This window comes from Carassius gibelio, chromosome A17 (assembly GCF_023724105.1).
Source record: "Carassius gibelio isolate Cgi1373 ecotype wild population from Czech Republic chromosome A17, carGib1.2-hapl.c, whole genome shotgun sequence".
NCBI classification, from domain to species: domain Eukaryota; kingdom Metazoa; phylum Chordata; class Actinopteri; order Cypriniformes; family Cyprinidae; genus Carassius; species Carassius gibelio.
Window position 1 is genome coordinate 18,931,272 of NC_068387.1, and position 14,298 is coordinate 18,945,569.

A 14,298-nucleotide genomic window follows, 5' to 3' on the forward strand; every position below is an offset into this window, starting at 1 on the left:
ATACTGGACTGCGGCTCTGCAGAGAGGTAACAGTGATGCACATAAACACACATTCAGTGAAAGGACTGTGAGTGCTTCTGTTTTTTAAGTTTAATGGTAACTAACTAGTGTGTGTGTGTGTGTGTGTAAATTAATATAAAAATATTATTTATAAATACAATTTATAATATGTCAAATAAATGACAATATGTGTAATAGGTAACACCTTATTTTGATAGTCCACTTTAGACATTTTACTAAATTATTATTATTAATATTATTAGCCTATTATTACAAATTAAATGATTATTATAAAAGGTATGTTTATGTAAATATAATAAAACTATTTATATTATTTATATTTATTATTTTGTTTATCTTTATTATTATAATTATGTTGATTGGGCAGTTTTATTAGATTTAATAATAAAAATAACTTATTATTATTTACAACAATGAAAATAATGTTACAATAATGTATAATTATAAAATAATATAATGAAATACAATAATGGTTCTCCTGGAGTCAGAGCGTCGCTCCCTCACCATCTATCCCTCTGAAATCCTGCAGGGGGCGCTGTACCAGGGCTCTGCCTCACAAGCACATGACTATCGTATCAACAAAAACCTCCACATCACACATGTGGTCAGTGCCACAGCTGAAATCTCAGATGCCTTCCCGGCTGTTTTAAGCTATCTTTGGCTTCGGCTAAGTGATGACAGACAGCAGGATCTTCGGCAGACCTTTCCAGAAGCTTCTCGGTTCATTGCTGAGGCTTTGCGGGGAGCACCAGAAAAATTATTTGACAGACTGAAGAAAAGCTTTGTTCATCATATGATGACTTAAAGACAAACATCCATTAATCTGACACAAATGGGCATTTGTGGATGGCCTTATTCCAATAAGAATGGAAAACGTAAAATAGAATGTATCAGGGAATACTAGAGAATATATTTTATCATAAGCCAAAGAAATAAGACAAATATCATTATACAAATGCTATTTTTCATATTTGTTCAAAACTAGCAAGATTAACGTTCAAGTAGGAGGAGGGGGTAAAAAGCAAAAAAGTTATTGTTTTTGATGTGATTTCACTGTTTAAATGGGTGCAAAAATTATGCCTTTTTTAATTTTAGGATGAGGGACTAAAGGTGACAAAATTTGTGTCCAGATTAGGTTTGTAATGATATAAATGTTTTGTTTTTAAGCTTCTTCCAATATAGGAGAGAGATCTATTGACAAAAAGGCAATAAAGTCACTAAAAAACAAGTTTGAATCAGTGGAGAAAACACAAACAGCACAGAACATGCACAGCTGCAGTCTGCAGTGTTGGACCTTTTTCTGCCCTTAAAGATTTACACTGAGGAAGAAAAGTTTGGAAACTCACAGGATCATGCCAAATTCATTTTTCGTAGAAGAGCCAGATGTTTGGATGTTTGGCTAGTGTTGGGGTGACAGAACATTACAAGACATCATAATGGATAGAAAAAATAAATACTAATTGACGAAAAAAATACAGAAGACAACTCTCAAAGGATTGTGTTAAAATATTTCTTATTATTTTTATTTTGTAAATGAGCATTTAAAAAAAAAATACAGAATTTTTTTTTTATTATTTTGAAATGCTTAATATTTTTACATTTATACAACGAGTGCAATAAACTGTCATTATCACACAAATGTGTGCCATAGTGTCTCTATTATGCTATGGTTTCACAAACAAAACAGAAAAAGTACTTTAAATCTTTTATAGCTCAATGTTAATTTGTAAAACAAAGGTTGCATTCAGAATTGAAATCAGAGGGAAATAACTTTAAAGATAGCAGCTGCCACTTTATTTAACTCACAATAAATCTCAGACAGTTGTTAGAAATCAAAATGAGAGGAAGCAACAGAGAAAGACACCGTGTTAGAGGAGAAAGAGAAAGAAAAATCCAATCCTTTTTTTGCACAGAAAAAAAAATCCATCTGGAAGTAAAAAAATAATTAAATAAAAAAAGGCTTTCCATTTTTTTTCACTGCATATTCATTATGCAACACAGAGCTATGAAATACAAAAGATAAAATGAGTAATACCTAAAAGTGAAATTAGAGCATAAAATATGCAACCTTTATTGACACATAATGGCATGGTTTACCTAGAAATAATTTTCAGAAAATGTACTCCCCTTCAGGCCATCCAATATGTTGGGGGAATTTAGCATTAGATCATTGATCCTCTGCAGTGAATGGGTGCTGTCAGAAAGAGATATAAAAACACCACAATAATTCACATTCAATTAATGTAAGTAATCCACAAGCTGAGTTCTCTATCCATAAGATCTTGGGGTGAACTATTTCTTTAATGAAGGATGCATAATGGATTCTACATAAGTAGTATTATTATTATTAAATCTATGTGTTGGATAATTTTAGTAGATACAATGTCAGTACAAACTATTATTAGTACAAACTAAATAAATGTGCATCCAAACTCTGTAAAACTTTTACACCCCCAGCTGTATCAAGTACCACATCATAAGGATGGCCCTTATGGAATGTGAAGTAGGAACTGTACCAGGCGCATGCGCAGTTTAATTCCTCCTGGTTCCATGAGTTAGGAAGAGTGTGTGAGAGTCTGCACGTAGCGGAATCCCCTCCGCCAGAGGGCGAGAAGAAGAGCAGCCTCTCGGATCGATAAAGCCCAGCTGCACACCACAAGCATCGTAAACACAGCACAGTTTTTTATCCATGCTGAGCTCCTCATCTCATCAGCATCTCTAGAGCAACATCTGGATCGATTCACTGTTTCTCTGCGCGCGGTGACAGCCTGAAAGGTAAGATGATATTTACTTTTCAACCTCTTTCAAGAAATTTCGTTTGGTTTATTGTTAAAATATTCATTGTTGCAATGCTTTTTTTCATCGGTACAGCAAATGGAAGTTGATACCAGCAATACAAACATAACAACTTCCTTTGATAAAACTGATATCTAAAACAGTTGAAAAACAGTTGAAAATATGGCGCACGTGCACAAGTTTATCTTGCACTCATTCTTCAAAGTACACAGTAATACAGTCACAATAGTGATTGAATCTTTAGGAAAAAATAGTTTCATGCTCTTCAAGCGAATAGATGTTAGACTTCGGATTTAGTTTTTCATACGTGACAAGCTCTTCCAAGTTTTTATTTATTTAGTTTTCTCTTATGAAGAATAAGTATGTGCTCTAAAGCGGAACTGGACAAGGCAAACGAACATTACATTATTTGCAGCATTGTAAATTGCGAAATAATGTTACAAAAACGTTACAGTGTTTCTCTGCGTCAAGCACGTTTCGTGGACAGACACGATGCTGCAGTGAGTAGAGTATTCCGTGTTCAGTCCCATCTAGACTATTGCACAGACTTTTTTAATATCTTTTGTTTTGGCATCTGTTAGCTTATCTGTTAACTCTGAAGAGCTTGCAGTCCGGTTCTTCTCGAGTTTTCGAGGGGGCGGGGCGAAGACGTGGCAGTTCCGTGGCTCTACACCCAATGAACTGCGGTCGGCTTCCATACTGGACCCTCACGAGCTCACGCACTCCACTCGGGTCTGTCCTGGAATTATGCGGGACCTTTTGAACTAGTGTATGTAAATTGTAAGAAATTAATGAATAGTGCTGTAATCCAAATAAATATTTCTATAAGAAGATATGTTAGACAAATAGGCCTATGGGCAAAACTGTAAATGGTGTCTAAAAGGATGGGGATGAAAAATTAAAGTTAGCCATTGCTTGAGAACCGACAGTGAGTGAGAACTCATTTTGATATTGTGATGATAGTGATCATTGACAATTCATCAAAAACACTGCTAATACTTGTTTCAACCTGGCTTTTGGTTAAAAGGATATTACAAAAGATTAACAGGATAGTTATAGTAGCATAGAAAGTGATATTAAGGGACACAGGAAAAAATAATGAATTAGGCTATCAGCAATATTCTCAAAAAATAAATTGAAGTTTGATTAGATGAAAGTAAAAAAAAAAATCTGAAAAGTTGTAATTGCAATACATTATTGAAATCACGAATTTTCTTAAGATTAGGTTTAAGGTGTTATTTATTTATTTATTTTTTAGATTTAGGTTTATGAGGTTTAGAGAGGAGTATTCTGGGAATTAGTTCTGACTTGAATTCCCTTGATCTCTTTGAATAGTTAAGAAAGTTGACACTGTTCTAATGCTAGATGTTACCTTTGAAAGTCAATTATTTGATTTAAGATTTTAATTTCTATGTAGATCTTTCTTCTCTATGTTGAGGCATGCGAGTTCACATGCTACATTGTATCCTTCATGATGATCTTGAACCCTTCATCTTATTTTGACATGTGGCATCGCCAGTAGTTCATGTAAGATGCCTGCTGGTTCAGACAGGTTCCTTCTACAGATCACATGAGCAAGCACAGCAGAGCAGGTCCCTTAAGTGCAAAACCTCTGCATATTGTTATGTGTCAGGTGCTTTTTGCATACCATGACACATCTGCAAAATATTAAACTCTGATATACATTTAAGATGCACATTTTTAACTGATAATACAAGATGTGCTTATGATTTTGTTTGTAACAGCTTTGTGTGGATCTCTCAGTGTGTGTAAGTTTAATCAGGATATTTGTCTAATGAGGCATTCCCTTTGCCCCGAGGCTTTCCCCTGGTCGCTGTAGTTGTCCTTTTTAACAAACAAATGTGACATCTTGTTTATACATGCTCACACTGGCTTAAGCACACAAAAGGGATTTTCCCACAGGCCTGGTGTGGTGCTCTTTGTTTGCCCTCTGGATTCCACCTTTGTGCCAAAATTCTGATCCAGCAGTGTCCACTCTGCAGCCATGTGTATCCAAATGGGTGTGCACTGGGGGTTATGGCAAAACCAAATTTATCAATGTATTTTCAGTGTCTTAGTTGGTTCAGTAATGCATTGTCCTTGCCCTGAGAGTTGGCTGTCGTATCTGATTGTGTTAACACCTAAAAACGAAGATTATTATTTTTCTTTCTTGACATCATCAGGAAGATGCATTGATGCATCCCATATGACACTCTCTGTTTCTCTCAGGATGGCTTTGTGTTGGTTCCTGTTGAGTTTCCTCTTCCATTCCCTGTATGCCCACAATGACTTCTTCACTTCTATAGGTGAGTTGATCTTCCATGGTTTTGTTCTGTATTGTATCCATTAGGCTATATATCATGCCAAACATACGAAACTTGCAGGAAATGCTAGGGGTCATTCAAAGATAGCATTGATTGTTTTTTATTTTTTATTTTGCAAGCTACATATATATATAAAGCATTCAGAAAAATATTGAATTTGACTTTTTGACTTGTAGGTCAGATGACAGACCTACTGTACACAGAGAAGGACCTGGTGACATCACTTAAAGAATACATCAGACAAGAGGAAAATAGACTAGAGCAGGTCAAAGAGTGAGTAAATGCACGTTCAACATGTCTGTCTGCTTGGGTAGTTGAGATTTTCTTTTGACTCATAAATAACTAGACAGCTGGTGATTATTCTGCTTCTTTTCCGGCAACAGCTGGGCAGACAAACTGGACTCACTGACAATCACAGCCACGCAGGACCCTGAGGGATACCTGGGACATCCGGTCAATGCCTTTAAGCTGATGAAACGACTCAACAGTGAGTGGGCTGATCTGGAGAGCCTGGTGCTGAAAGACACTGCCAATGGTTAGTGACAATGAAAACCTGACATAGTAATTAGTGATGGGTAGAATTATATTATACATCTCTTTTAAAAAGATATTTATTTTTATGTTGGGCTACACCTGAATGCTTCCGATCTCTCTTTCTCTCTCTCTCTCTCTCTCTCTCTCGCTCTCTCTCTCGCTCTCTCGCTCTCTCTTTATCTCTTTGTGCGAGTGATGTGTGTGTGCGTTTGTGTGTGTCAATTAAAGTAGCACATTAATAAAGAATGGTGTTTAAACTGACTTGGAAGTACCTGTGAATTAAACAATTTTAATGCATACCTGCCAGCCAATCAGAATGGAGTATTCAGAAATACCATGGAAAGACTCAAAATGTTACATGATGTTAAGCTATTCATGTGCTGATATCTGACTTATTGTTAATTTACTAAACAATGACTGTTTCATTTCGTTTTGTATCCATCAATTGTCCCCATCCACATGACAGGAAATATCTATATAACATTTTCAGGTTGAATTTATAGCAGAAATAACAATATTTATTTATAATAACGATGGTACGATTTAAGTGTTTTTTGTTTGTTGTTGTTGTTTTATTAATTAACTGTTTTTCATTTGAATATACTTTAAAATGTAATTTTTTCCTGTGATGGAAAATCCGTCACTAGTCTTCATTGATACATGTTTTATGTATAGATTTCCTGTGGCTCAGTGATAGAGCATTGCGTTAGCAGCGCAAAAGGTTGTGAGTTTGATTCACATGTAAAAAATGTTAGCCTGAATAGGTCGGTTTGGATATCTAACCTTTTTATCCCCAAGATAACAAGCCTCTCTTCCCTGTTTGTTTTCTTTTGTAGGGTTTATTTCTAATCTGACCGTCCAGAGACAGTTTTTCCCAACAGATGAGGACCAGACCGGAGCAGCCAAAGCTTTGCTTCGATTACAGGACACATACCAGCTGTCTGCCAACACCATCTCTAATGGAGACTTGCCTGGTGAGCAATCGTACATGTCTGTGTGTTTATGCATTCCAGACCGTGCATTTCTTTATCAAGTACATCACGTTATTACAGTCTGTGTGAACTCTATGAGAAGCAACATGCTATGTCTGTGATAAGTGGCATAGATATCTCCTTGAAAATCTTTGTAATGTTCCTATGGAATATAGTGATAAAACCTGTGCCATTTAAATAAAATATATATATATATGAAAACGCCAGTGGCCAGTTGTTACAATCCATCTCATTTACACCTCACCTGAAAGTAATGTTTGTTTCAAATGTCCATCCACAGATGGTTATTTAGAAAAGTAACCCTAGTTGTAGCATAATGGTTGATTGACATCTGAGAAGGCGGTCCTTTGGGACAGCAGTGAAATAATAGACCTCTTAAAAAAGCCATTATAATCATATTAGTTTCATTATAGTTAGTACAAAGAAAGTCAATATATGACATTTAATTCTTGAGACCATTTGTTTTTGTGTTTTCTCGCTGGTGTGACCTCAGGTGTTGTGCACAAGAGCCGGATGACAGTGGCAGACTGCTTTGAGCTGGGCAAGATTGCTTACTCTGAGGCAGATTATTATCACACAGAGCTCTGGATGGCTCAGGCCCTCACACAGCTGGATGAAGGGGAGGAATCCACCATAGACAAGGTCACAGTCATGGACTACCTCAGTTATGCCATCTACCAGCAAGGGGAACTAGAGCGAGCCCTCGAGCTCACCAAGAGGATGCTGAAACTAGGTGAAAAATCAAACTAATCATTTAAAGCTGCATTGCAGAACTTTTTTTTTGGTTAAAAATTATCCAAAATCAATTACTGAGCAAGTACATAACCAATCAGTGTTCAAAAATAATGTTGATGTTGAAATATGAGAACAAAGTATAACAGTAATAGTAATTTGCATGGTTTGACATGATCCGAGCTGTCTTTGCGATTGTTAGATTTAATCACCATTAGTAGTGCAATTTATTGTAAAACTTTCCATTGGTCAGAACAACACTGGGAGACTTGCTTACTTGATGTTTTCTGGTTAAACTTCTTATTTTGGACATACTCGATCAGAGCAACCAAAAAAAGTTTAGAAAATGAAAATAGGGAATCGATTTTAACCAAATATGTACACTATTAATTTTAAAAGAATAATAAAATAAAATATATATATATATAGATGTAACAAAACTCACAAACAAGCAGAAAAAGAAAATACAGAATTCCGAAAGTGCAATAGACTTACGAATGCTTTTGTTATTTTATTATATATTCATTTTTTATTCCTTTTCATTTTAGAATGTTTGTACTTAAACTTATTTATTTCAGTTAGTTGTCAGGGCAGCATTTCAAATTTTCCTTTCTTTTCTTTTTTAAAAAGTTTTTCTTGTAATATTTATATTTATTTCATATTTTAATGCATTTTTTAAAATATATTTTTTGTTTTAGGTAACACTTTTATAGTTTAAAATAACAGCACTGGCCAAATGTAATCTTTAGAAAATCTTAAAATAAATATTAATGTTTTCTTTTATAGATTATTATAACGCTCTCATGTCTATAGCATTTAAAATGTAGCATTTAACACTAATTTAAAATCAGTTTTACTTTTAATGTTTATTTTTGATCTGTTTAGTTAAATTATTATTGGCTTGTAGGGAACGGCCAGAAGAGTTTGGTTCCAAAACGCGATAAACGCCATTTAAAAAAATAGTGTTTCCACCAAAATCAGTATTATATCTGGTTTGTATTTAATAGTTAACTTTTAATTTTACACAAAATGTGATATTTGGGGAGTTATTAGGTCATGTTTTCTCACTTTTTTCCCAAACCGCGACAAATGCCGGTCTCCCTTTTTAGCAGAATGCGATATATCCTCTTAACCAATCACAGCGCACCACTCCACACACTCCAGACAGTAATTACGACGCTTTAAATACACCTGGCATCGTAGTTTTCCTAATCTACTTTGTACTTTGTGATCAACAAACAAGGGGTGCACACTAAATCACATGTGATTTTAATGCGCATCTTGTCAGTAAAGCCGATTCTGTGATTAATAGTACCGGTAAATCTCCATCACGTGCTTTCAGATGGAAATTATTCAGATGCATTTAATACACAGAGCCATAGATCACTGACAAGCTACGCTATATTGCGGTCATTAGATTGTTTTTATTAATGCCATTTATGTTTTTGTTAATACAGCACATAGCCCTGGCCATCTAAATGAAACATGGCAAAGATAAATGCACAAATGACCTGTGGCTATTGCCTACATAGGAAATAACCTTGCCTGGGGTGATTATTACTATAGTTTGAACTTTAACTTGCCCTAAAGGGACTTTCATGACATGGAAATGATGACTGATGGCAGTAAAATATATATTTTTTTCCTTGTAAAAAACTTGTAATTGCTTTTGTGTGTGTGTGAATCTCAGACCCGAATCACCAGAGGGCCAATGGGAACCTAAAGTACTTTGAGTTCCAGCTGGAGAAGCAGAGAAAGCCAGAGTCCGAGAAGGAACAGGAAGATACAAAAAAAGAGAAGAAAGTGCTGGACAAACGTGACGCTCGGAGGAAACGGTCCAAAGACCCTCTGCCAGAGAGGAAGAAATATGAAATGCTGTGCCGAGGAGAGGGAATCAAACTGGTGAGCAGAAGTTTTAAAACATGTTTTGTTTTACTCTTCACATGTTTTAAATTCTCGCTGATTTTTTTCTTTCGCTTTTTTTACTCGCAGACACCCCGCAGACAGAGTCGACTGTTTTGCCGCTACTTTGACAACAACCGCAATCCGCAGTTGCTTTTGTCTCCAGTGAAGCAAGAAGATGAATGGGACCGCCCACATATCGTTCGCTATCATGACATCATCTCTGACAGTGAGATCAAGACAGTGAAGGAGTTGGCAAAACCCAGAGTGAGTTGTGCTTTCTCAGGTTATGCTGGTTTTTTAATTTATTTTTTATTTAAATTATTATTTTTTTCTATTTAAAATTCAAATAATGACATTTTCAAAAATGTTTAGATACATATTATACATTTTTGATTATAATTTTCTTAGACAGTGTCTTACATATATGAATCTCAACAACCTAAAATCCTATTTAGAGTTTTAGGGTCTACTGTAGGGGTTATTGTAAATATGAGTGAGGGTTGAAAATGGTTTAGAGGAGCCTGTATAATTCTTATCTGGCTCCTCAGCTCCGTAGGGCTACTATATCCAATCCCACCACGGGCGTGCTTGAGACCGCCCCCTACAGGATCAGTAAGAGGTAAGGCAGTCACGGTGCGAGTCTAGAACTCCTCCAGCAAAAGGAACCGTCGTGTCCTATCCGACCCTCAGAATCTGAGAACTCCTTAGCAGAAACAATGTAAAACATAGTAAATCCTAGATCACAATTGCTCAACTAATTGCTATTAAAATTTATATTAGATAACAAAAAAAAAAAATTATTAAAATTATTTTCTTTAAAAGTATTGTTTAATAGCGTACTGAAATTTGGAATCTAAAACATTTCAGTTAATCACTAATAAAATTTGCATCCATCCAGTTTTTAAATGAGAAATCAATAAAATTATATTTAATTTTCTTTAAAAGTATCATTAATAGCATACTGAAATCTAAACTCTAAAATATTTCATATCATGTTAACAGGCACTAGCTGTGACTGTATTTTTGTAAACACACACACTAGATATTGCTTTCATGCTGAGGAGTTGTCCGTCCTGCTTTGCTGTCTTCTTGTCATATGGTGCTGGATAAAAGAAAGAAAGAGTAAGAAATTCTCTACTTTGTTACTTTTTCTTGCAGTCGTTGTCATGTGGTCTGTGCAGAGGGCTTGAACAGGGACAGAGCGATGTGAAATTACAATTTGAAAGTTTAGGATTTAGTAACTCTTATTCATTTATGCTAATAAATATGACTTGAGGAGTCAAAACTGATTTAGAATTTGGCATCGTTGCTGGTGTACAGTTCTGTCCCTGCTCTTTATATAGCTTAATCAGTTCCGAAAATGACATTAATGTGACCTCTTTCTCTCTCCCTCTCCCTTTCTCTTCTCTTCTCTTCATTCTTTTTATTTGCATTTTCCTTGTCCATGTTTTTGTGTGTTCTTGCTCCTCTTCCAACCTTTGCTCTCTCTGTTTCCTCTTTACTTTGTGTAATGGTGAATAGCTAAAGCGAGCAACTGTGCACGATCCCATTACGGGAAAACTGACCACTGCCCAATACAGAGTCTCCAAGAGGTAAGGGATCAAAAGGTAATAGGTCAAAACATCCTATCCAAAATCATAATCATCTACATCATCTCTAGAGAGCCCCCTTAAATTCATACTGTGTTCGGAAACTGGATTAAGCCCAAAAAACCCAACCTTCAGTTGGCTGTAAATTAGCCGTAGAAGGTTTGGTTGCCCACTTTCACAGGCAACAGATGTTGGAGTCTTTCCTCTACTACACTCCCTTTCATATTTTGACTATTTGAAATATTTGAGAATCGATAAATAAATAATTGTGGATGCACACGTACAGCACAGCACCTTGAGTTTCTGCATGACAAGCCCCTGGAGTCTGTGACTTAAAATATATTTTTTAATAGAGCTATACATAGTTCTGTTGTCTCACTTGCATTTCCACCCACACCAGAGCGGTTTAACTTCTCCTAGTTATTATGAGTGTTTATGTTTGAGAACTCACGTCTCAGCATGGGCAGACAGGGTGGAGTCGCTGGAATACTCGAGGCTTCCTTTCACATTTTTTTAAAATCCTTTTATTCAGCAAGTACACATTAAATTGAAAAAAATGTGATAGTAAATGTTTATTTATAATGTTCTGTTTCAAATTAATTCTGGTTCACCAAATCAGTATATTAGAATGATTTCTGATCGATCATGTGACTGACGACTGGAGTAATGACTGCTGGAAATTCAGCAATGCCATTACAGAAATAAATTGCATTTTTAAATCTATTAAAATAGAAAACATTTGTTTTAAATTGTATTCATATTTCACAGTATTACTGTATTAATTGTTTTATTTAATCAGTGTTGTAGGTATCAGTTAGCAATGACTTCTTGGGGAAAACATGCTTAAGTTTAATGTTTTTGCTGATTTACTGTACAATAGCCGAGGGGTCGCTCTCTTTCTCTCTCTCTCTCTATCACTCTCTTGAATGAATTCACTGTTTCTGATTTCCTTTACTATGATATTCAGAAAGAGTGAACTAATTTTGCTGACTGCTGTCTCCTGTTTTTAATACCGTTTTCCACTCTTCACCTGTTTGTCCGTTTCCACAATCGAACATTTTCACATTCATAACTAAATCAAATCAGTTAAAACATTTTATTGCACGTTAAAGATCTTTTCACCACAGACATGATGTAAAAACGTCTGAAAATGATTCGTGTGCATGTTGTGGCATGTGTTTGGTCTATTATATAAAATGTCATTTTAATGTTTAATTTTCTTTTTCAACTTCACTCATTTTCCTCATTCCAGCGCTTGGCTGTCTGCATATGAGCATTCTACGATTGAAAAGATTAACCAGCGTATCGAGGATATAACAGGCCTGGAGATGGACACGGCAGAAGAACTGCAGGTAAGAGAGGCTTTTCACATAATCAGCCGGTAAGATGCTTCTAGCTTAATGGCACATTCACGTAACAATAATCCACCCATTGAAATTTTGCTTTGTTGAAAATGTTGTCATAATCAATGTTTTTCATCTAAGGTTGCAAATTATGGAGTTGGCGGTCAGTACGAACCTCATTTTGACTTTGGAAGAGTGAGTACCTGTCCTTCTTTCACAGATAAAACCGCAACGCATATCAGACCTTTAAATCAGCAAAGCATTATTATATTGTTTATATACAAAACTGTTCAAAGGTTTGGCGTCAATGCATTTTGATTCAGCAAGGACACATTAAATTGATTAGAAGTAACAGTAAAGACATTTATAATGTTATATAAGATTACTACAGTATTTAAAAAAAATAAATACTGTTTTTGATTAAATTAATGCAGACTTGATGAGCATAAGCTTTTTTTTTCAAAAACTTTTAAAACAATCTTTCAGAAATCTTTAAAAACTTTTGAACAGTAGTATCTCCTGTTATTCACACTGTGTTTTTTTATATGCACAGAAAGATGAACCAGATGCCTTTAAAGAACTCGGAACAGGAAACCGAATCGCCACTTGGCTCTTTTATGTAAGTGACCTGTTTTTCACATGCACACACTTTATATAACACTGTCAACACACACTGTTACTATAATATATCATACGGTTTTATGGTCTCCAGCATGATCTGTATCATGTCTGATGTTATAACTAAATATGCTTGTTACAAATTGTAATGTAAAATTATACATATGCTGTACAATCATGACTTTTAATATGTTGCAGATGAGTGACGTGTCAGCAGGCGGCGCTACAGTCTTCACAGATGTCGGAGCAGCAGTATGGCCTAAAAAAGTGAATAACCATTAACAATAAATTTTCATAATTTGTAAACTTAGTTGATTTATTTTACTATTCACTCCCTTTGTTGTGGTTGTTATCTTTCAGGGTACAGCAGTGTTCTGGTATAACCTTTTTGCCAGTGGAGAAGGAGACTACAGCACAAGACATGCTGCCTGTCCAGTATTAGTAGGCAGCAAATGGGGTGAGTCTGTAGTAAATATGGCATTTATGTATTATTCTCTTAATTAGCTGAGAAGCAAGTATGTAAAAGTAAATGCTTGGCTGACAACATCTGTAACTTACTTCTTTTATTCTTTTCCTCCAGTATCAAACAAATGGATACATGAACGAGGTCAAGAATTCAGACGGCCCTGTGAAATCTCAGAGGATGAATGATAAATTCCTTTCTTCCTTTACTCCCTGTTTAGTGTCATGGTGTCAATTTTGGTCAGTATGGGATGAGTGTCTGTTCAAGGAGCGAATGACTGTGCATCAGCCTATTCAGTTTTTCTATTGCCGTGCTCTACTATCCCAATATTAAACTCAGAAAGGTTGTGAGGTTTTTAGGCAGCAACATACCATGACCATTTTAGTTTATTTATTAAGAATTGATTTTTAACTTCTGTCTTGTCTTAACAGACTTCAGTTTTTTTTTACGTCTTTCATTTAAACCACTGAACACCCATTAACCTTCGTGTAACTGTTACAGGAACACAGCAAACTGCAAGACCAACCTTTTAAGACCAAAAGATCTGTTACAAAAATATGTTTTACAAATCCCTGAAACAACTACAAAAGTACCAAAGAGTATTTTCTTCATTCCTGAGGCCAGTGCGAACAACTTTAATTTGTATTTGTTTTTTTTTTTCATCTTTTTTTTTTTTGTTGTTGTACTAGTGCGTATGGATGTGTGATAGTTTTCTACAGAAATAAATTCTATGCTCTCAGTCTCAGTTGTCTTTTGTTTGACTCAGTTTATAAGTAATCATGATATGTGTGAGCACATTTAAGAACGATGCAAGATGGTCTGGAGAAAAATGCTGTTGACTGGCCATTCTTGAAGTTATTCTGAGATTGATTTTCAAGCAGAATACAGTAACAGGTATGTCTGACTGAATAAGGAATCTCCTATTGCAAATTGTATTATCAGCATAACAATTTCGGTTAAAAGTTGAATGAAAAATGTGGT

At 35.3% G+C, this 14,298-nt stretch overlaps 1 protein-coding gene and 1 long non-coding RNA gene across 4 annotated transcripts; one reads left to right on the forward strand and one right to left on the reverse strand.

Annotated features, from left to right (window-relative positions):
- Positions 1 to 1,788: 1,788 nt before the first annotated feature.
- On the reverse strand, positions 1,789 to 3,445 carry LOC128031676 (uncharacterized). The gene is made up of 2 exons (XR_008188127.1): positions 3,270 to 3,445; positions 1,789 to 2,789 (listed from the first exon to the last, which is right to left on the reverse strand). It is a non-coding gene; the product is annotated as an uncharacterized LOC128031676 (long non-coding RNA).
- LOC128031655 (prolyl 4-hydroxylase subunit alpha-1) lies at positions 2,648 to 14,056 on the forward strand. 3 transcript variants are annotated; one of them, XM_052619975.1, is made up of 15 exons: positions 2,648 to 2,796; positions 5,047 to 5,123; positions 5,318 to 5,414; positions 5,525 to 5,676; positions 6,512 to 6,649; positions 7,161 to 7,400; positions 9,090 to 9,301; positions 9,392 to 9,568; positions 9,853 to 9,923; positions 12,146 to 12,245; positions 12,378 to 12,431; positions 12,790 to 12,855; positions 13,053 to 13,121; positions 13,215 to 13,311; positions 13,435 to 14,056. In XM_052619975.1, exons 2-15 carry the CDS (start codon positions 5,048 to 5,050, stop codon positions 13,503 to 13,505), a joined length of 1,620 nt encoding a protein of 539 aa, XP_052475935.1. In that variant the 5' UTR covers positions 2,648 to 2,796; position 5,047; the 3' UTR covers positions 13,506 to 14,056. The 3 variants fall into 3 exon arrangements, with proteins under 3 accessions (XP_052475935.1, XP_052475936.1, XP_052475937.1); XM_052619976.1 differs by lacking the exon at positions 9,853 to 9,923 and adding an exon at positions 10,826 to 10,896; XM_052619977.1 differs by lacking the exon at positions 2,648 to 2,796 and adding an exon at positions 3,420 to 3,586.
- Positions 14,057 to 14,298: the final 242 nt, after the last annotated feature.

What these genes read in the sequence shown, in the direction of transcription:
- LOC128031655 (XM_052619975.1), top strand. Translation starts at nt 5,048, where the DNA reads ATGGCTTTGTGTTGGTTCCTGTTGAGTTTCCTCTTCCATTCCCTGTAT. An exon ending in AGGAGTTGGCAAAACCCAGA is followed by an intron (nt 9,569 to 9,852) that starts GTGAGTTGTGCT and finishes CTGGCTCCTCAG; the next exon opens with CTCCGTAGGGCTACTATATC. An exon ending in CAGCAGTATGGCCTAAAAAA is followed by an intron (nt 13,122 to 13,214) that starts GTGAATAACCAT and finishes GTTATCTTTCAG; the next exon opens with GGTACAGCAGTGTTCTGGTA.